Genomic DNA, 22,936 nt, shown 5'->3' on the forward strand with positions numbered 1-22,936 from the left:
CAGCAAATAGAAGAAATAAGTTATTTTGTGATATAAAGAGTTAGAGTGAGAAAAAACAAGTTTATTTCGTGATTTTTGGAAGTAGTAATTTTGGAAACAAGTTTATTCAGGAGGTAGAAATTTTTTTGTAATGTCATTTTAACTGTCCAGATTCTTGGTGCTGTTAACATGCAGAACCTGCAAAAAAATGGGGAACCGACTTTGAAGCTTTTTTATAATTTGCCAGCACGTTTGTCTAAAGCTCTACTACCAATTTATGAGTGCCTTCATGAGGATTGCAAAACATGCGCACCATGGTTGTTGCTTTTTGAAGAAACTTTGTGTTTTCAGTTTTTTTCCATTTCTCTCAAAAAAGTAAATTTATGACTATTCAATTTTGAGGCCTCAATATCTCTGCAGCTAGGGAACGTACAACAATTATTCTTTTTGCAGTGGAAACCTGTATGTAGGTAGAATGCAAGTATGGAAGCAGAATTTAAGCACATGCCTTTTTAATTATTTACTATATAAAATTGCAACACAATTTCAACAGCCTTTGAAAATGTATAGTTCATTTTGCTGCAAAATAACCAATAAAGGCCTAAAAACAAAACCCTCTTCCATGCTTTCACTCTATAGTCATTAGTCTATGTTAGCATATCCTGAATATCACATTTAATTAAGTACTTTTTCTGTGGTGGCCTTGACCAATAGGTGGTAAACTTAAGTTATCTCAGGAACAAAGTGAACTATAGGAAAACTAATTAAATATTTGAAATCAGCAGAAAAAACTGCATGACCCTGTGCAGTTTTATTAAGATCACTGAAGAAGTAAACAAAAGATGTCTAAGACCAGTCTGCCCTCTTAATATCTTGAAACACCCTGTTATTAGTGAACTTAAGATCTTTTGCAACAGCCAGAAACTACTGAAGCCATGGCTTTATGCATCATCAGGGTAACTCTGTTAGGGATGTGAATTTAACCCTGATAATGATAAACTAAGAACCATTATTGATGTCCTATAATATGCTTTGGAACCATGTAAAGCGTATGGTCAAGTATTTCAATGTTTACATGCGAAAAAAAAAACAAAATGCCATGGCTGCATGAATGAACGGGTTTTTAAAGCCTGTCTTTAGGAGCTCCAGTGGAGTATTCTTGTGAGAAAAAATAAAATCATGCTGCAATGCGGCCTTGTTGGCTAGTCATTGCAGAGAATGAACATGGACATAAACGACACCAGTTATTGACCTTCCTCTTTTTGTTCCATTTTGGGCACTGTTCTGTACAAGTAAATCTTGCCAGAGAGGTTTTGCATCGTATTAAGTTTGTACTATGCACAAGTGATTTAGAAAAGTTGCTTTTAATATGATGTGCCTCAGGCACCAATGAGATTGCTCCAACACACTTGCGCAGGCATCGAATCATGAAAATGTGCTGAAAGGCAACAAATGAGGTTGAAAATGAACCTTCTTATCTTACCGCCGTTTACTTACTATGGCCTGTAAAATATATCCTATGAGCTACTTCTTGTTTGTGTTTTTTCCTGTTTTGGCGATATTTAACAATATATGAAACTCCTCCCTCTGTGAAAGCTCCAAAAAATTATACTGCTTATTAGAAATTTTCTTTGCAAAACTGAAATGAGAAGTTACTGGCGACCTCTTCTAATCAACTCATCACAGCAATAGGGTCACCTGGCTCTGGAAGATCCTTTTGTACATTACCTTGGGAGTCTGTGATGTCCTCCAACATCGTTTTGTGAACCACTTTCATAATCTTTTCGAATGCCTCCTTAAGGCGGGTGCGTACTTCGTCAGGTCCTAGTCCCAGATCTGACCAAATGTTAATTCTGCCAAGGACGACTTGATCTTTCGGCACATGTCATCGATAATGAAGGAGCTGCGTTCAGAAAAAAAAACATGGCCTCCTCACTGTGGTATGCTCACTGTGGCCTCCTCACTGTGGTTTTTCTCCAAAAGATATTCCTTCCTTCGCAAAAAAATGTACTCAATAGCTTTTTCTACAAGTACCAAAAATTATTAGCACGAGACTCGCCTACGTCTCATCAGCAGCTTCCTTAACAGCCTTAAATCGGCTTACGTTATTAGTCATATCCATTACCGCTTACCTCAACACACTCGTGTTCACATGATCCCTCGTAATTGATTTATAAGAGGCGTGACTTCGAAGGTGGGGGCGACATATGTGACTGGCCCAGAAAACTCAATCAATTGAGCCTTTTCAAAATAACTCGTGTTTGGGGCGTTTTAACATTACAAGATCGCAACAACTAATGATGCGTACTTTACGGCATAAGATCAACAGGGATGTAGTAAACAGCACATATTTTAAAGATGATTAACACTATGATCAAGAAATATAATTCTGTGCCCACGAGCTTATGAATCGGCTCACTCAGGCTCAGGTCAAGTGGCGAGAGTGAGTCTTTGTGAGCCCTGACGAGCAATATGTTGGTGAATTGAAGTTCAAGTGAGTCTGACTGAGGCGATTTTCATGCGTACAAGGGAGCGCTCAGAGGAGATTATATTTGTTCAGCGATTTTGAGTGATTACCAATATTTCGCTGACCTATGAAAGACCCATATTGGCCGTAACCTAGCATACAAAGGGTTGCTGTTACAAACTGCAGCTAGCGTCACCCCACAAAACCGTGTGTGTTTTTGTGCATCATTTTTAAATATTTTTGTGTCATACCATTTGTCTTTCTCTCACACTATGTTAAGCTATGGGGCAACAATATGCTGATTGACAATTGTGCGTGTATCAAAAGAGTTTGCGCAAACAAGTAAGATGGAAGAAAGCCGGTGTTGTTTCATGCTTTAGTCTGCATCGCCCGTCTTTTTTACTCCAATACTGCCAAGCGCTGACATTGCACCAAGTGTCAAAATTTCACGACTAGCCCAGTTAAGTCATCTAACCAGCATGAAATTCTTGTATTGCACCAACATGACGTTCGATGATAATAATATCTCAATAACGATATTACGCCTGAAAGTTGCGATATATGAGAGATGATGAAGTGGAGGATTCCCGCACTTTTGACCACCTGGTATTTCTAACGTTCGCTGTCATAACAGTACATGGGCAGCTAGCTTTTGCGTCTATCAAAATGCACCCTACTGAAACTTTCCGTATGTATGGTTCCACACATACGCCATTATTGACTATGAAAAGCCGTAAGCCGTATGATAAGGAAAGTTCCGCTGATAAGGAAAGCCCAGGATGCAGAAAGCTCCGCAGATAAGGAAAGCCGTATTAATTATGCGGTAATAAAATGACCGTCCGAATCTGGTGCAAAACAATATACTGTGTAAATTAAATAGACGTTCACATCTTGAGTACACGAAATACTGTGTACAAATCACACTGTTTCTTAAAGATGCATGATGAGGGATTGAATCATCGGCATCTTTCGAATTGTCGAGATGCGGAAGCAAAATTAGCTTTTAAATAAAATATGTTACAAAGCTACTGAGTTAACATGCTAGCGATCATAAACGGTGGTTACATTGCAACACAATAATGCAGTGTTCTAAGCAATACTTAAAAAACTTATAGATTTAATAATTGCATTAGAGAAGCATTATTATACACATCAGCCCTATTACAATAAATAATTTTTTTTATTTGTCCATATGCTCCAACTGAGAATAGCCTCAACGCAGTGTTAATAATACGCAGATGAGGTGACTGCAACGCAATTTTACAAGCTCCAACTAAGCCACAGGATGGTGGCACAAAACATAATGTAACAGCAATTTTCGAACGAAATCTTGAAACATAAATATTAATCATAGCACAGTGAAAGTGTGGTGCTGTGTTTATCTCATGAACGCCTTAAGGAGATTGGCTAAATGCTGCTTGAGGCTCCGGCACCACTGTGGATTTGAGAGGTCACTGCCATAGAACTTGATGTGTCCTTCATAGGCATCTGAAAATGTAAATAATTGCCACAAATGATGTCAGAGACATATATAAGCACCTTAGTTCACATGCACAGATTGAAACTGAAAATAAAAGGCACACACTCCTTCATGTCATACATATGTGAATATTAAAAAAAGTGTACAAATTAGTTCTGCCGCATGAAAAAAAAAACAGCATGCTTATCACAGTGAAAATAACTAGGTTGTTGTCACGATTTTCAATTGTAGAGATAATCTATTAAAATGTCACTATAAAATTATCATTTAAATGCTTCCTGCACACTAAAACATCAGGAAATGCCAGTAAAAGCTCTCAATGTACATTTAATAGTGCGTACATGCACATTTGCTGCCTTTAAACTATACAGTTCGTGCACAAAATTGGCATATTAAAGAATTTTGCTATGTAAAACTATGCAACTTATGAAGGTTAAAATAACCATGAAAGCAAGCAGGATCAGGGAGCTGCCATTACAAATCTGTTCAAGCCAGACTACTGTAGCCCACCTGCACAGAAATAGGGGAGTAAGAGTAATAGAAACTTGGCTGCTGACCCGAAGGTCATGGTATCGAATCCTGGCTGCAGCGGCTGCATTTCTGATAGAGTAGGAAACGCTGTAGGCATGTGTGCTCAGATTACACTTGGTCAGAACTACAGGTGGTTTAAACTTCCAGAGCCCTCCACTGCGGAGTCTCTCATAATCATATAAAGGTTTTGGGATGTTAAACCCCACACATCAATCAAGAGTAACAGAAATGAACTGCCAACAGAAGAGTTGGTTGCATCTGCTATCTGTAAGTGCTTACACCTTAGTATATACAGCATGCTCATCCCATTTTAAATACCGATATTAAAAATAACTGCTCTATTAGGAATAAAAAAGATGAGGTAAAACTGAACGACTCTATAAAGTGACCCTGTTATGACATCACGTTTTCTTATAACAAAATTGACGAAGACTGAAATATCGTTATACAAGAGAAAATTTTCAAGACAATCAAGTTTGAAGTCATAATTTTTAATATGGCTACTATGATTATAACCGAAAAATCGTGCTCAACATGGCTAATGTTAGTTTTTAAGGCCTATGTTCATTAGACAATGAACTATACCACAAAAAAAACAGCATTCAGGCAAAGCACCACAGAAAAAAATGCAGACCTTTTTGTTATTGCCTACAATGCCTTTGTGATGGTATTTTTACCTCTACTTGCCGCTTTTTATCTAAGTAACAGGTGTGAAACAATTTAGCTGAAAATGCACTGAGCCTCCGTAGCCTGTTGATTGAATCTGAATTTAAAAAAAGAAATGATGAAGCTTGCACTAAATTAGGCTGCACAAGCCTTGGAGCAGCGAAACAGGACGAATCTTAGGACTACTTTGGTTGCTTGTGGTTTGTTTCTGGGCCTAAGCGTGAAGACAAGGGCTTAATTCAATAGCTGCTACCAAGAAAATGCTTTCAAATTGCCCGAATGTCAAAGGATGCTCAGGCATTTGTTTTTCCCACTGGGCCATTCTACACCAAACATTCAAACCATACTGCCTGGTGACCATCACAGATATATAGTTTTAAAAAAATTGTGCAAATTGACTCTTTTGAAAATAGTTATTCGCTAAAATACTTTGAAGAGAAAAAATTGTGGTCACGTGGGTACCTTCAAAACCTCGCAAAATGTCGTATGGGTGTTCTTTGTGAAAAAAATTTAGAAGTAATAATCTTTCTTGCCATATCAATTTTGATTTCTATATAAAGTAAAGGTGCTTCTTTAAAGTATATGAAGCCGTATAATATTAGTTCATTTTTCCCGCCACATAGGCTTTGAAGAATTCAGCCAAACTGTTTACTGTTTGTATTTTTTCTATGGCAATACTGCACTTTCTATGAATATTTCAGCAATAAATACTTACTCCACAGAAGGTATATTTCACGACAAAAAATATTATTAGGTCCAGATTACAAATCTCACTATATCATCATTTTTGTCCACTATGAGATGCGATTCGCACTATGTGTTAATCCAATTGAAAATTACTTTTATGTGCAAGTTGAAAGCAAATAAATAGTTCTTGTTAAAGGCAAGTTTTATCATTACAATTTTTGTTCCAATGAAGAAAATGATTTTTGAAGTCTCCCATTGAGGGCCATGGGGAACTTCGGGACAGAAGCTGTTATATACCAAATACAAAAACAGCCATCAATGGGAAACTCAAAAAATTATTTTCTTCTTTAAAACAAAAAGTACAATCACATAACTTGCCATATAAAGAGAACTGCTTTCCTGCTTTTGATGTGGCAAAAAAATTGCACTATTACTGGGCTCCATGCACTACACACAAGCACCTTTACTTAATACCTAGACCAAATTTGATGAAGAGGAGACAGTATTTTTGAATTTTTTTTTTTTACAAACAACACCCCGACGTTATTCTGGGAAGTCTAGAAGGCACCCAGGTGACCTGAATCTTGTTCTCCACGATATATTTTAGCATTTTGCTGTTTTCAATACAGTAAATGAGCACAATATTTTCTTTTTCAAAATACATTTAGGATGGTTGGCAAAATGACTGGGATGTTCGATGTGGAATTGCTTCAATGCAATTTTATTCTTCCAAAGCTAAAACTAAGAGCTCCCTGGTACTGCCATCCTTACATAAAATGTCTACATTGGAAAGAAAAAGAAAAGCAGGTTTGACAAAGTTCACAAGGCAAGAAATTTTCATGTTGGATAAATTCATTACCATAAACAGCAGCAAGCCAACATTCATTCTGAGTAGTCCAAGACACAAGCTATGTACCAGTATACTAAGAGCCAAGCGCAAACTTTTCATTTGATTATGTGTGGTGATAGACAGGAAGCACTTATTTCAAGACTGATCAGCCTGTAATCAAACTGAATGAAGTTCAATGCACTGTTCAAACAAACAGCACATAGGCATCTTTGCTATAGCAAAGCCATGTGTCATTGATTCATGCACTAGATGGCGCAATGCATATGTTAAAAACAAGGTGAAAAAAGAAAAAAAGAGAAAAAAAGAAGAAAAGGGGGGATGCAAAGTAGGAGCGGTGCGCTACAAAGTAATGGCCGCTACATAAACGAACAAAGAAAAGGGGCGGTGTTGCACATTACTTTTACTTTGCATCCCCCCTTTTAATTCTTTTTTTCTTTTCTTTCTTTCACCTTATTTTTGCTTCCCTTACCCACAACCCGCATATGGAGAACACTTTGTATCATCGCAACCTAACTTGAAAGGAAGCGAGGGCTGCACTCTTCTGCTTTATTGTTTTTTTTTTTCTTTTCAGACAAACATTACCAACAGGCAATCACGCCTACAGCAAAAGACGATGTCATTACTAACCCCATTTAAACTAACACGCCAAGAATGACAAGGTGACTTCTACAAAAATAGGTCCTTCTATTGTAACATCAGCCAGCCTGTCTGAGGCACTTCCACTGTTCACTCTGATTACCCCACTAGATGTTTCGATCTGTCGACTCTCATCTTCATTTTGGATAACACTAAGGCGAGCTTACATTGATGAATATGCACGGAAGTTTAGTGATGTATCATGCATTAGATTAAGCAACTGTGTTCATAAAATTTATTGATAGGTTGCTTCCAGGCTTTTTATACAATGCAGTGCTTGAAGTCGCCTGATACTGTGTAATGTCTTTTACGCACATGAACCAGATTGACAACGTAATGCACAACATGCTCACGGAATATTGCGAGAAACATGATAACGACAAAACAACCGGCCACCCTAATTTTTCGCTGTACATGTTTAAAATGTTCACGTTCACCCAAACGAGGTGCTTATGATAACAAGCCGAAAAAACCTACAACCGAGGCCTTGGGGCTTTCCATAAGTAGACTTGTAGCATTTTTTCTGTGAAGGGCCCAACACCCATCAGTGAGGAACAAAACTCCTGTACAATAAAGAATGTTGGCGGCTATTAGTTATAGAAAGAACTAATTCAGCAAATCTTCCCCGACACATCTGCACATTTACAGAGGTGACGAAGCTTCTGTCATTTGTGGCAGTAACTCCAACAGGACCAGTGCAAAAATTGGCACCACTTGGCTAGACAAATCTCCAAACATGTCTGCCCGACTCTCTCTAGCCACCCTGGCTGAATCTGACACATTTTTTTACTGCTGAATGGACAAAAACAAAACCACTGAAGCACTTACAATACACAGGGTGAAGTTCCCTGGAGTGGTCATCTTCGTCTTCCGCGATGAAAGAGCAGCACAGTGTACTGGTAAGGCACTCCTTGCAATGGTTTTCGATGCCACACAGTGACTTTGCTGTTTGTGTCGAAGAGAGCTTTTGGAGCTTGGGAGTGCTTGCTCTTTTTAGGGGGCTGCTGCCGCTCCTCGTTTCCTGCTCAAGATCAATCTGCACAAAGTTGTAGACGAGGCTTTAAGAGTTGTATATAATGATATACAAATTTTCACAGAACACACATTTCCTTGTGGCACACTGAGGAATTTCTTCTGAAACTTAAGGCCTCGCATATGCGAACATTTACAATCGATCCGAAGATGCACTTGACTTTAAAGGAGCAAGTTTGTTATGTAGTGTATATAAAGAAAGGTCATTCAGCACAACCACAACTACAGTTGTACATGGGAAAAACATTAGCTGGACACTGTAGGCCACTTTCATGGCATAGCTTAAGCTGACACTGACAGAGCAACGACACTAAAAATATGCAAAGATTACCTGATCAATTTCAGGCAGTACTCAAGGGTAGGGCACGAATGCAAAAAGCCCACAAGGTGTTGTCTGTTGAAGCACACAAGTCTATCGTTCTACTCATGAGCAATGCACTAAAGTCAACATCAGTACCAACCCTTTCAGCTGAAAATTTTGATTAGGACTTCATTAAAAAGACTGACAAGTCACCAGAATGTGTGATTGGAGGTGGAAATCAAAATTCGTGAATTGAACTGCATTCTTTTTGCAACTTGAGTGGCTTTCACTTTAAAATTGCACTTAAAAAGCCTAAAAATCAGTATGTCATGCAGCCTGTCTATTTACTGCAAATAGTCTGATGCTTTAACCTGCAAAAAGATTAGTGGTCAAAGTTACAGCATATATCCATATTGCCTGTACCAACACTATTCTGTGCTGCCTACGCAGAGGAGTCAACCCTCAAAAAGCAGCTCTGCCATCGTGGCAAACAGTGCAAAATGCGTGCATTTCACATGCACGTCAAATGCAGGCTTTCGCACCAGACTGCAGTGTACAAACATATAAAGTGGTCATGCTGACCTCCCACTATTTGCAGCCTGTGTTATGTGACACTTAATAGCAGTCAGAGATCCAAAAATTCTTAAAATATTTCCAGCACTTTCTGTATCACCATTCAATGTACTCATGAAAGACATGTCAAACAAGAAGAAACAAGCCGCGAAAATTCTCTTCTTTCACTACATGATTATACACTCAGACCAGTAAGCTTTTCATTGCAGAACAAAACAGCTACTATAAAAATTCCTATTCGGTCCCATTAACTGCTTCATGATTTAAGCCATGTTAATATGCTAAACGGGTGTCCTGCTTTACACAATCTGGTCTGCATGAACTCTTGAACCGGGCATCATATATGTTGAAAGACACACACAGAGTATGAGGCAAACCTAGTTTCCCATGGAGCATCTTTATGCACTAGAAGAACACATCTCAATGTAGTTAGTTAATCAGAACGAGGTGAAAAAAGCTCACACTTGACAAGGACGGGCAGAAGGAATGACGCCTACACCCTGTGTTCCCTGTGAATCCTCGTTGAGGGTGCAGTTTTCACCTTGTCCGTATGCAACTTTCGTATTTCTAACATTGCTCGCTGCATATTCTTTGTGGCATTGAAGTGTGTGATACCGTCATGTCTAGCCCATGTAATGTATAAAAATAGAATTCAAGATAGCTCGTGTCAAAGATAACAAAGTGCATCCAGCACCATGTCCTATAGCCATTCTTTAGAAATATGACAGAATGATTTATTCTTCTTCAGAACATATCCTACTTGTAATCACTACAAGAGCTAACTCTGACACTGGCACATTCTGTTTGCCTCTTTAGATTATAAGGCACCTTTTATAGCAAACACAGGAAAATCTGCAAGAAGAAGAAAATTGTACATTTAAAGGCTTGTTTTTCTTTGTTAAACACAATATTAATGCGAACTATTAGACAATGCTGTTAAGGAAAGTATAGGGCATATTTTTGGAAATATTTATAATGTAATTGTGAAGAAAAAAAAAGTAGAAGAAAAAAGATAATTTGCCTTGGACAGGGACCGAGCCTGCGACCTTCGAATAAATTGTCCATTGCTCCACCAACTGAGCTACCATGGCGGCTATTCCCCCTTCCACTTTGTACAGTATATATGTGCATTTATTCATGGAAAAGTCGGTCAGCGCTGCCTGTTACAATTATGGTGAGCGTGGAACACAAAGACCTTTTTGCCTGCTGGCGGTACGCACCACGCGATATTTTCACACGAGCTAACAGCTGACCAATTATCCCTCGTATATAACCTCGCGGCACCAAGCCTGCCATAACAAGTTCCTCATTACGAATGAACGAAAGAAGTGTTCGTTTAAGGGCTCATTTTTCTTTGTTAGAAAAAATATTAATGAGAACTGACAATGCTGCTAAAAAAGCACTAGGGATATTAATGGAAGTATTTGTAATGTAATTGAGAAGAAAGTAATGTGGAAGAAAAAGTAACTTGTCGTGCACAATCACTGAATCTGTGAACTTCGAATAGCACATCTGATGCCCTACCAACTGCGCTACTATGACAGTTATCTCCCCGTCCAATTTATGGGGTATATATGTGCATTGAGCGCAGAAGCGTCAGTCAGGCTGCCAGCTTGTAATAACATCCCATGCTACGTGATGCCAATATAAAAGAAAAAAGTGTCCCAAACAAGCCATGATAGCAACAAGCGGGGCTGACTGAATCTCCGACAATTAGGTACACATATATACCATTCAAAGCGGTAGGGGCGATAGCTGCTGTGGTAGCACAGTTGGTGGAGAACCGCACGCTTTATTCGTAGGTTGCAGGTTCAGTCCCTTGCCATGGCAAGTTATCTTTTCTTCCACTTTTCTTTCTTGATAATTCCATGACATTTACTTCCAATATCCCCTATACTTATTTGGCAGCATTATGAGCCTGTTAGTTTTCAGAAAATCTGCAAGTCACATGAGGTGGCAATGTTATACCCTCCCACCTGAATACACGTACACAAACACACACACACAACTGATTAAAAAGAAGTCACACACCCCTAAGATTAATGAAATTCACTGTTTCAAATTCATGAGTAAAGGGAACAACTATAAATTTAAGGGTTCGTTGTCTTTTCTGAGCACATTATGATGAGAACTAACAGAAAATGATGCCAAACAAACTATAGGGGATGTTACCAAAATAACTAACAAAATTGCAAAAAAAAGTGAACAAAAAGATAACTTCGCGACAAGTTATTAATAGGTTCGTGTTTTTTGACAATTGCATTGACATTACTTTTTATAACTTCCCTATAATTTCCTAGGTAGTATCGTCTGTTAAGTCTCATTAATAGAGTGGTGAATAGGCCCACAAAGGAAGGATATGGCATTGATACTTTTGAACACCAAATAGTGTGAAGACCATAAAAGAGCAGAAGCTGCTTTGGGTATGGCTAGAATATTTAGTTTGAGTGAAAAAAAGTACACACATTTTTACCAGGCTTTCTAACACATTTTGAGACATGTAAGTTTATGCTGCCGGTAATGTTAAGTACCATTATTTTTATCACACTATGCACCGTAGCAGATGTAGTTAGGGTGGTGATAGTGATGCATTAATCAAGCACGTCACCAACTGCATTCACATCTATGGTGGCATATTTTAAAAATAAACCTGCTGTATAGTAAAAAAATTTTCAGAGCATTTATGATTTTATCCAAATCAAGTTATACTGACCGGGTAAGCACACCATTTGTATAAAACCAAAAGGCATAAAGCGATTCATGTAGTATAACTATGTCAACAATTGCAGCAATACAGGGCAAAGTGACAACAGTTCTATTAAAAATCCCTCTCAATATAACATGCATGAAAAGCACCACACCAGAATACTTTATAGTGCATGTAATGTGAAGACTACTAGACTGTCTATTGATCTTTTAGAAGCAGGGTACCTCCTTCACGTTCAAGGGGCAACCACTCAGCCTTTTCCCGAGCTTTTCTATGAGTATTTCCTGAATTTCAGATATCATTATGATTGATTTATAGTGAACAGACTTTGCTTACACATTAAAACCTAGTTCTTTATTTGACTGCAATAAAGGGTGCTAAACCACATCCAATTTTTCTTAACATTTCAAGCAAATGTGTGCAACGACTTCAGAATAGTGTCCTGATCAACAATGACAACTGCAGCAGCACAACTAGCCATTGGTGCCCAAAAAGTAGCTAGAAACAATCCCTTCTCCTTTTTGAGCTTTTTGAAAGTGTTCAGCTCTTCATTGTTCCCCTTAAAACAACATTTCTTTAAAATACCTGTTTGTGTGCCCACTGCTCTTGCTCCTTGCACAGTGAGGAGGAGCACATGGCAAGAGACAAGCCAATGAATAAAGCTTAGGGGAAAAAAAGCAAAATAAGAGAGGACCTCTTTTATATCATTCAATGTGTGTAACATTACTATTGCGACAGCATATAGGAAAATTATCACGACTATGCATCCATTGTAGAGTCATAGACAGCTTCAACGCCATGACTATATTGCAACCTTGTATTGGTTTAGAATCCATTCATAGTGGCAAGCTAGAGATATCTGCAGTTGTTGGACACATAATAAGATGCAGTGATATGTGATATGGTAATCTCATTTATAATGAACGTCATATCGCTTTATTGTATATGTGGCCACAAGTAACTCTAGTTGCAAAGCAACATGGCACAGCCTAAACAGACATCACCGACCACTCCGATTGGAGCTTGCATTTGCTACTTGAACCAAATAAACAGTTGAATCAGCTATAAATATGTGCCAGCTTATGCTAAGAACGAAGTATGAAGGGTGTTCTATCATTATTGAGATCAGTTATTTGTTCAAGAACACCTGCTGTCAAACACGAATACATAGCTGTCAAAGCACCTAGACCCAAATATAAAGCAAAAATAACTGTATCTATAAAAATTACAGGCCACACAGTGGAAGATAAATATTTGATATGCTTGGGATGTAAGGCACGCACAAGAGGTGCTGCCATATTATTGTTTTCCCTGTGTTGCAACCTGCTTAATTTACTCACCCAACGCATCTGCAAAGAGGCTATGAAAGCACCAAGCAGCTGATGCAGCATGGATGAACACGTGTGCAGGGATTCCACCATTCATATTGGCTAAGCAGCCCTGCAGCCTCCACTGTACTGCAAAAATTTTTTTAAGACAAATAGAGTTTTATGCAGCGTTTTTGGTTTGCAGAAATACATTAAGACGCATAACCACTGTATAGCAAGCTTACATGATATTGTGTTGGGTAGCAAAACGAATGCCAATATCAAGTAAGCCTCCTGACCAGCCACTTCTTTCTCTCCATTCATAAAAAGTAATCCATAATTAATGTTGCTCCAATGTGAGGTGTTACTGGCAGTGTGGTGAAGAATTGGAATGTATTTCAAACACATTCTAATGAGTGGCAAGTAAGCATGCAATAGCCTTTTGTTAGCTGTTCAAGAAAACAGCATAAAGCTTTGCGAAAACCCGTTTTTATAAACACCATTCATTTCGATATTTAAAGTTGAGAGAATAAAGAACCCAGATTCATGTTTAATCAATGATTACTTGTAATGTACTGATATGAATGCAACTAACTGAATATGAAAAGATAATTTTTTGCTTGAGCATTTAGTGTTATGAACACTATTGCACTTGGCAGCTGCATCTTGTTCAAAACAGCGGCAAGCTGGGCTATTTTCTATGAATAATCACTAATGAACAGTGCAAAGTAACAACTAGAGACACCAGTAAGAACAATATGGGACAATCACAGACTGCCAACTGTATAATTCATTGTGTGAGGAGGTTTATTAGCCGTTAAAGACAGCGACGAGACAGCGTCAAGAACCGTCCAGCGATCGGCACAGCAACGAACCGAAGCACGAGCCGAGAGAGCCAGGCGTTGGCGATGCTGCTCGCTGGAGGCACATCTTCTTCTTCACAATCGCCCCCGCTGAAAAAGGAGCCATCCTGGCGACTTAAGAAGTTTCAGGCAAAAGCTCATGGTACGGTTTCAGTCCGGAAACATGGACGATGTCACGTGCACGCCGGCGCATGTCGTCCGATCGGGAAACTGGTTCAATTAGGAAATTAACCAGAGAGGTTTTCTCCAAAACGGTGTAAGGCCCCTCGTATCGGGGGACAAGTTTCGAGGAGAGTCCCGGTGTTTGGTAAGGGATGGCAAGCCACACAAGAGACCCTGGGGCATAGTTGGGATCCGGAAGAGAGGTGCTACAAGTTTCTTTCTGGCGTTGTTGTTCTTCCGAGGTGAACGCACGGGCGAGCTGGCGGCACTCTTCGGCTTGTCTAGCAGCATCGGAGATAGGTGGACACTCGGAAGCATCAGGACGGTAAGGAAGTAGGGTATCAATTGTATGGGAAGGCTCACGTCCGTAAAGAAGAAAGAAAGGTGAGAATCCCGTGGTGGATTGTATTGCGGTGTTATATGCGAACGTGACGTATGGGAGAACACGGTCCCAGTTGCTGTGATCAGATGCCACGTACATTGAGAGCATACCACCTAGCGTGCGGTTGAACCGTTCCGTTAGTCCGTTAGTCTGCGGGTGGTATGCTGTCGTTTTCCGATGAATGACGTGGCATTCCAAAAGCAGAGTTTTGACGACCTCGGAAAGAAAAGCACGGCCTCTGTCACTAAGGAGCTCTCGAGGTGAACCATGTCGAAGGATAAAGCGTTGCAAAATGAAAGAGGCGACATCCTGAGCTGTAGCGCTCGGCAAAGCGGCTGTTTCGGCGTAGCGTGTCAGGTGGTCGACCGCCACTATAATCCACCGATTACCATCTGGTGTCAATAGAAGGGGACCGTAGAGGTCAACGCCGACGCGATCAAATGGCTTGGAAGGGCATGGAAGTGGCTGCAATGCGCCAGTCGCCTGTGGCAGTGTTGATTTACGTCGCTGGCAGTCAGGACAGCACTGCACAAATTTACGTACAAAATTGTACATGCCGCGCCAGTAATAGCGATGGTGAAGGCGTTCATATGTTTTGAACACTCCGGCGTGGCCACATTGCGGATCGTCGTGAAGGGAGGCGCATACTTGCGATCGTAAAGTGCGTGGAATGACCAGCAACCACCGGCGGCCATCGGGAGCGTAGTTGCGTCGATGAAGAAGTTGATCGCGGATGGCGAAATGGAGAGCTTGACGTCGGAGGGATCGAGATACTGGAAGGTTGGGCGTGCCAGATAAATATTCGATAAGAGAGGCGATCCACGGGTCACAACGTTGTTCGGTGGCAATTGATTCAAGATTTAACGATGACAAGTACTGGAGGCACGTGTTTCCGCACGTCGGATCTGGTGGCAAAGGTGAGCGGGACAGGGCATCAGCGTCAGAGTGTTTGCGTCCGCAGCGGTATACGACGCGAATGTCGTACTCCTGGATGCGAAGTGCCCATCCCGCAAGGCGGCCAGAAGGGTCTTTCAATGTGGAGAGCCAGCAAAGCGCGTGGTGATCAGTTACTAGATCGAACGGGCGGCCGTATAAGTACGGCCGGAACTTTCCAAGTGCCCACACCAGAGCCAAACACTCTTTTTCTGTCACGCTGAAATTAATTTCGGCTTTCGTCAGAGTGCGGCTAGCGTAGGCTACAACGTATTCTGAATAGCCGGGCTTTCGTTCAGCGAGGACCGCGCTAGCCCGACGCCGCTGGCATCGGTGTGCACTTCGGTAGGAGCCGTCGGGTCGAAGTGGCGAAGAATAGCTGGGAAAGTAAGCAGACGGCGCAGAGTAGCGAAGGCAACGTCACATGCAGGGGACCAGGAGGTGAGGTTCACGTCACCGCGAAGAAGCTGGGTTAACGGTTACATGATAGATGCAAAATTGCGAACAAAGCGCCGGAAATAGGAGCATAGGCCTACAAAACTGCGAAGTTCTTTCATGGTCGTCGGCTTGGGAAATTCTGCGACTGCTCGAAGTTTTGCTGGGTCTGGTAATACGCCGTGCTTGGACACGATGTGGCCTAGGATGACGAGCTCGCGTGCAGCGAAGCGGCATTTTTTTAGGTTAAGCTGCAGACCAGCGTTGGTCAGACAACTCAAAACGTGCCTGAGGCGAAGGAGGTGCGTAGGAAAGTCATGGGAGAAAACCACGACATCGTCGAGGTAACACAGGCACATATTCCATTTGAGGCCACGTAGCGTATTATCCACAAGACGTTCAAACGTGGCAGGCGCGTTACAAAGCCCAAAGGGCATGACGTTAAATTCATATAGTCCGTCTGGTGTAATAAATGCCGTTTTTTGGCGATCGGCTTCTGCCATTGGGACCTGCCAGTAGCCAGACCGCAAATCTAGCGACGAGAAAAATTCCGCTCCGTGAAGGGTGTCAATGGCGTCATCAATGCGCGGCAAAGGATAGACGTTCTTGCGGGTTATCTTATTCAAACGACGATAGTCCACGCAAAATCGGATAGATCCGTCTTTCTTACGCACCAGGACGACGGGAGACGCCCAGGGACTGTGAGATGGTCGAATGACGTCCCTACGAAGCATATCTTCGACTTGATCGTTGATGACGCGGCGCTCTTCAGCGGAGACACGGTATGGTCTTTGACGCAGTGGCTGGTGTAGGCCGGTGTCAACATGATGTTTGACTTGTGATGTGCGGCCCAGTTGAGGTTGCGACACATCGAACGATCTCCTGAACTCATGGAGAAGATCCAGCAGGTCGGCATGTTCGGTGGGAGTGAGAGTGTCGGCGATGGCGCTGGAAAACGTATCATTGGACGACTCCCCGAGTGCTGACAGTGCTTTTGGGTGGTCGCAGTAGTCGTCCGGGACATCAAACAAAAACCAAGGGTCGAGATCCTGCACGCGGCCGAGACATTCCTCCGCAAGCAATGTGACAGGTGTGGAAAGCGGATTGCTTACGAACATGTTGCTTCTTCCGGCGGCAAGGTCAATTGTTGCGAAAGGCAGCGGCAAAGCTCGACGACATTTGAAGATATCGGAAGGCATAAAAAGAACTGTAGCGTCAGTGTAGGCGTTGCATGAAACGGGAACAAGGGCGAAATTTCCAGGCGGAATATCGGTATCTTCAAGAACGAGCAACTTCGGCGGCTGATGAGGAGCGTCCAGTAATGGGACATCACACAAGGGTGAAAACTCAACTTCGGCGCGTGCGCAGTCAATGACGGCATTATGGCGGGATAGGAAGTCCCACCCGAGGATGACGTCATGCGAACAGACAGGAAGAACAATAAACTCCACGATGTAAAAAATGCCTTCGATGGAGACTCTTGCAGTGCAGGCTGCGAGAGGCGTTACTTGCTGTGCGCTTGCGGTGTGAAGCGACAGTCCCGAAAGCGGCGTCGTTACTTTGCGTAATAAACGGCAGAGATTAGCGGCAATAACAGAAACAGCGGCGCCAGTGTCCACAAGGGCGAAAGTACAATAACCTTCAACAGTTACTGCGACCACATTAGCAGGAGAGGAGCGAGGGCTTAGACAGTTCGAAAACGGCGCAGTTCTTGCCTCTTGAACTGCGTTGCTTAGTTTTCCTGGTCGTAGGGTCCAGGCTGGCGACGCATGGGGGAGGGCGATCGCCGACGAGGAGAGGGTGCGCGTTGCGGCTGGAAGTCTAGGTGGTCAGTAGGCGCATAGCGAGGTGGCGAGACCGGCCCGTATTGGACGAAGGGTTGGCTGCCGGGATGCGACGACCGGGCATAGTTGCCGAACGTCTGAGGTCGACGGCGGCAGTAGCGAGCAACGTGTCCGGGAGTGAAGCAAGCGTAGCGAATCGGTCGGTTATCGGGCGTCCTCCAGGGATTGGCGACTGGTGCTGCCGCCCAAGGTGCAGTATAAGCAGCCGGGTGTGCGGGCTGTGAGCGCGTGGTGTAGGGTGGTTGCGGGAGCCTACGTACAGCGTCTGCATATGTGAGCGGCGCGGCTACGGGCTGCATCTCTTGCGAAAAGGCGACAGGCGGAGCCACAGGCTGCGTTGCATAGGTTAGGGGCGCGGCCACAGGCTGAACGGCTGGCGGATAGGCGACAGGAGCGCCTACCGGCTGTGCGACACCCGGGCAGTGACCACGGCTTGATAGAGGTGGCTCGTAGTGCGCACGAGGAACAGCTTGTGCAACCTCTTCCGATATAGCCGTGCGAAGCGGGGCAGGTAGACGGGTGGTGGTCTCGTGAGTAAAGGGCACTAGGGAAAGTTGGCGGGCGACTTCCTCACGGACGAAGACTCGGACTTGCTGAAGCAATGGTGAATTGTCGGGCATGGAGTCGAAGCTGGACAGCGACTCACCACCAGGCTGAGGCTGCCTAGTCAGAGTGCGTTGCTTTTTCAACTCGTCGTAGCTCTGCCACAAGCTGACGACTTCAGAAACTGTGCTTGGATTCCTTGCCAAAAGCATTTGAAATGCGCCGTCGTCGATGCCCTTCAGTATGTTTTTGACCTTGTCAGATTCGGGCATGGTGTCATTCACACGTCGACAAAGGTCGACGACGTCCTCAATATAACTGGTAAAGGTCTCGCCAGTCTGCTGAGAGCGGACGCGCAAGCGCTGTTCTGCCCTCTGCTTGCGGACAGCCGGCCGACCGAACACTTCAGCACATGACGTCTTGAAGACGCTCCATGTGGGGATGTTGTGTTTGTGGTTATTGAACCACAATTCGGCGACGCCAGTGAGATAAAATATCACGTGGCCCAGCTTATCGGCTTCATCCCACTTATTGTTGGCGCTCACCAGTTCATAGTGCTCGAGCCAGTCTTCGACGTCGGTCCCATCCGCACCGCTGAAGACCTTCGGCTCCCGTAGTTTAGGATGGCCAGGGCAGTTGAACTGGAGCGAAGGCGTCGATGTAGTGGCGTTGGCAGTCATGACAGGTGGTAGCGTGCGGCTTCGCAGCTCCAGGGTGTAGCAACGGGGATTAACAGCACCTTCCACCAAATGTGAGGAGGTTTATTAGCCGTTAAAGACAGCGACGAGACAGCGTCAAGAACCGTCCAGCGATCGGCACAGCAACGAACCGAAGCACGAGCCGAGAGAGCCAGGCGTTGGCGATGCTGCTCGCTGCAGGCACATCTTCTTCACAATTGCAAAAAAGTATGCCTGAATAATATCAGGCAGACAACTCGTGCAAATGAAGGTCCTGTTGGAAATGAACAAGTTACGAAATCAACAATGCCTGCTTTTTCTAACTCGACCCTCATTCACATGAGGTATGCAGCAACAAGGACTCTACCGGGCTATGTCACAGGCGCATGTGAAAAGGGTGGCTGGCAAAACACTACTGCTGGTGGCTCAGCGCGGTACAGACGTGTGGTGTTTGGGGCAACTTTTTCTTTTTTTCTTTTTCAAAGCTTAAACTTCAGGTTACAATGGCGACATTAGCTGCAGTATGTGTCAGCAAACGTCTAGCCGTAAGGTAAACTGCATAATAAAATATTTGCCACGCTGGCTGTTTATCTTGAAGAAGTGAACACATGTGGCGGCCTGTGCAAGGTACAGCGGCATCGTCTTCAAAAATGTGCACTCTTGATTGTGGCATGCAGTGTGCCTTAAAAGGTATCGAGAATATCGGTTCACCAACTGAGAATATTGTGCATAGTGTGTGCAGTGTGAATAACAATGCGTCTTGTTTGCAAAGACCTTAGCACTCGTGGCAGCGACCGGTTGTCGAAAAAACTTCATTCGACATTTTAGTCAAGGTAAATATGCACTTGATGCAGTCATCTGCGAGTGAATACATCTCGGTGTTTGCGCTGTGTGCAGAAAAAAAATGCATAGACACTGGGCTGGATTATACAATTGCTGAAGCTGCATGTATGCATCGCCCCGACGAGTACGCAAGCCCAATAAAGGTATAACTCGTTTTATCGGAGGCCTAATATGTCTTCATCTAATAAGCAGAGATTCTTTTTTCACGTATACTCAGTACCTTTACCACTTGATATTCATGAAGTGACAATGCACACTACAAGTTTGTGTGTTAGGTCTTAAGGAAGCAATGTAAATATGCAAATACGTTATAGGTGTCAGATGCAGCGATGAAACTGCGCAAAATATTATGTATATAATTAGGCCGGAGTAAGAATCGCATACGTTTCAGTGGGCTATGAGGAACGTCACCAACAACTTCCTTGCCAACCAGCCCTTCCACAGAGGGAGAGAATGGCTGGTGCAATGCTCGAAGTGACGTCACACTGTTTGCAAAGAGGGAGAGGTCTCTTAGACAACATTTTGCACAATACATTTTTTCAGATGACAGACTGTACTCGTGCCACATTGATCATACCGATGTCTTTTGTTCTTACTTTGTGCTGTGCATTACTAGGCATTTATACACTATGATCTTTAAAAGCTAATTTCAGTGTTCTCTCTTGTATTGCTGACAACTGTGTCGTAGTATAAATTGGGTAAAAAAGCACAACAGAAAGGCTGTCACAATAAATATACCAACATAGGTATTCTACTTCAAACAAAAGTCGGCACTGCTCCTGTCATTACCCGTCTGCCTTCTTTCTTTGCCTTGTTTGTGCTGAAACGGCCAAACACCTGATGAATTAAATGAGAAATATAATGCATCGAAACTATAAGTGCTTGCATCTGCAACTACACAACAATGTGATAATCGCACCACTGCCACACAGCAGGGAAACATATTTTGAACATGCTGGCAATACATTATAGTATAAAAAGCAACTCTGGCAAATTACAAAATCTCACATTTTACATGCAAGTTTTCTTCAAAGTCAGGCGTACAATGTAGGTGCTGGCCGGTACATTATTAGTTACAAGCAAAGGCGTTTTGTAGGTACACATACGGATTGCACGAACACTTCTCTCTCTATATTAGGCACACACATTACAACGTTTAAAGGCTGGTGCACACCGGTGACTAGCCACGGTCCCACGCCCACTCGCGACTGGCGACCAAATCGCGACTGATGTTCACACCGGCAGAGGCTGCATGAGAGCGACCGGAAGTCGCAAAGCTGGAGAGTCCCGTCTGGATCTCGTTTTTAGCGAGAAGAGAACTCTAGAGACCGGCGCCGATCAGCTGATCGCGGCCAGCTCAGTGAGCGGAGCAAACCGAGCACACCAGATTTATTGTTTTCGTTCGTTCTCGCACAGCGTTTCCAACAGCATCAAGGAGTTCCATTTAAGCGAAGAACAAGAGATTGTAATGGTGCTGGTGCGCTGCGCCATGGTGTCAGCGCTGGCAGCACAGATGCCTCCAAAGAAAAAAGCCGGTGGTGGGTGTGACCGTTCCTTTAATCGCGAGAGTTGGCTAGCCATGCAAGCCGCCTACTTCCCGAGCTGCGCTGAGACGACGAGGAGTATGGCCGACAGTCGTATGTATTCAGAAACGCTCTTGAATTTATCTTGACTTGCCACAGCCTTCAATGTGGCCGAACGCGTCTCAAACGCGATCCTTTAAGTCGTTGCCAAGGCATGAAGCACAAACGCCTTCCAAACGCACTACATGGAAGGCTGCGACAAGTCGAGTTCAAGACAAAAAACGATCCTGAATACAGGTGAAAGGTAGAGCACACTCTGTTTTCTCTTTATTTTCATGGTGTTCGGCTTCTTGCGAATGCCGCCACGTAAATTCGACACTTTGCTCGGGCTGCTGCGCTCCACCATCTTCAAACCAAGTATTTTGTGGTGGCCATGGTGCCGCAGACCCAGAGGTACGCACTCGTTTGCATCTGGCGGCAGGTGGCCAGCGCAATGAAAAAACAAAAGAAAAACAAAAATTGAGCGTCGCTGATTCGCTCCAGTGGCTTTGCGACTGCAGTTGTGCGACTGAAAAATAGGTCAGGAAGCGACTAGCCAAAGCAGTCGCTTTGCGACCGTCTCGACTGTTTGCGACCAGTCGCCAATGGTCGCGCGACCGTTGCTAGTCGCTGGTGTGCACCAGCCTTAACACGCATACGCCACTGTTTAGGGACATAATAACGCTCCACCGTGAACGTATGCTTATCATACCTATGAAAAAATCATATATATCATACATATGAAAAAATTGATCACCACACACATGCGTGTTGCCGCAGTTGTCGCGAATCAGCTCCAGTAAGGCCGCGCCGATGCGCCATGGCTGCGCAGGTGTCAGCGTTGTCAAAGCGCATCGGTAACGACCCTCGCAAAGGCGAGTAGGGCTGCCGTTTCACGACGCTTCGTTCGAGTGCACACACAATTGCACAGAGTGGCATACTTATTCTGCAAGATAACGTGTCCCCCTTACCTTCAGTTTCTTTCACACTGTCCTGAGGGAAGCGACCACAGGCGTCAGCCGTCGCCTTGGAGTCCTTCGAGCCCCCGCCTTCGACGACTCGCACTCGAAAAACCGCGTGAATAGCGCGCAATTTTTGCACATAGCACAAACGACGAACGGTGCTTCCTTGCGTAAATTTAGTGCTTTTAGCTTCAATCTTCTTATGAACGTAGCAGCGCGAACACACGAGAGACGCACGGAAACTGCATACCCACGCAAACAAACAAGGCAAGCAACATGTGGCTTTAGCTGTGAATGGATTTGACTTGAACATCTGTTTGTGGAAATAAAAAAGTTTCTTGCTGCAATAAACTCAAAAAAGTTTGTTATCTGGCAAAATAATTTTTAAAAATATTAAACGGTCATTCAAAAAACACTTTACAAAACCTAAGTTTTTGCAAATTTTTAATTTTTTTTTGTTCTAGCAGACGACAGTCATCTATTGCTTATACGACAGACGTAGTGCGGTTTTACG

General features: G+C 43.3%; 1 protein-coding gene across 4 annotated transcripts; it reads right to left on the reverse strand.

The window, feature by feature from the left end:
• Positions 1-40: 40 nt before the first annotated feature.
• LOC119162318 (uncharacterized) lies at positions 41-22,685 on the reverse strand. Of its 4 annotated transcripts, XM_075884849.1 has the most exons (6): positions 22,432-22,685; positions 20,283-20,383; positions 13,250-13,366; positions 8,125-8,332; positions 1,708-3,934; positions 41-177 (listed from the first exon to the last, which is right to left on the reverse strand). In XM_075884849.1, the coding sequence occupies exons 3-5, from the start codon at positions 13,328-13,330 to the stop codon at positions 3,825-3,827; spliced, it is 399 nt and encodes a 132-aa protein (XP_075740964.1). In that variant the 5' UTR covers positions 13,331-13,366; positions 20,283-20,383; positions 22,432-22,685; the 3' UTR covers positions 41-177; positions 1,708-3,824. The 4 variants fall into 4 exon arrangements, with proteins under 4 accessions (XP_075740964.1, XP_075740965.1, XP_075740966.1 ...); XM_075884850.1 differs by lacking the exon at positions 20,283-20,383 and having other exon boundaries at positions 13,250-13,361; XM_075884851.1 differs by lacking the exon at positions 20,283-20,383 and having other exon boundaries at positions 1,708-1,882.
• Between the last annotated feature and the right edge of the window lie 251 nt (positions 22,686-22,936).

Source organism: Rhipicephalus microplus, unplaced genomic scaffold, assembly GCF_043290135.1.
Source record: "Rhipicephalus microplus isolate Deutch F79 unplaced genomic scaffold, USDA_Rmic scaffold_49, whole genome shotgun sequence".
Taxonomy (NCBI): Eukaryota; Metazoa; Arthropoda; class Arachnida; order Ixodida; family Ixodidae; genus Rhipicephalus; species Rhipicephalus microplus.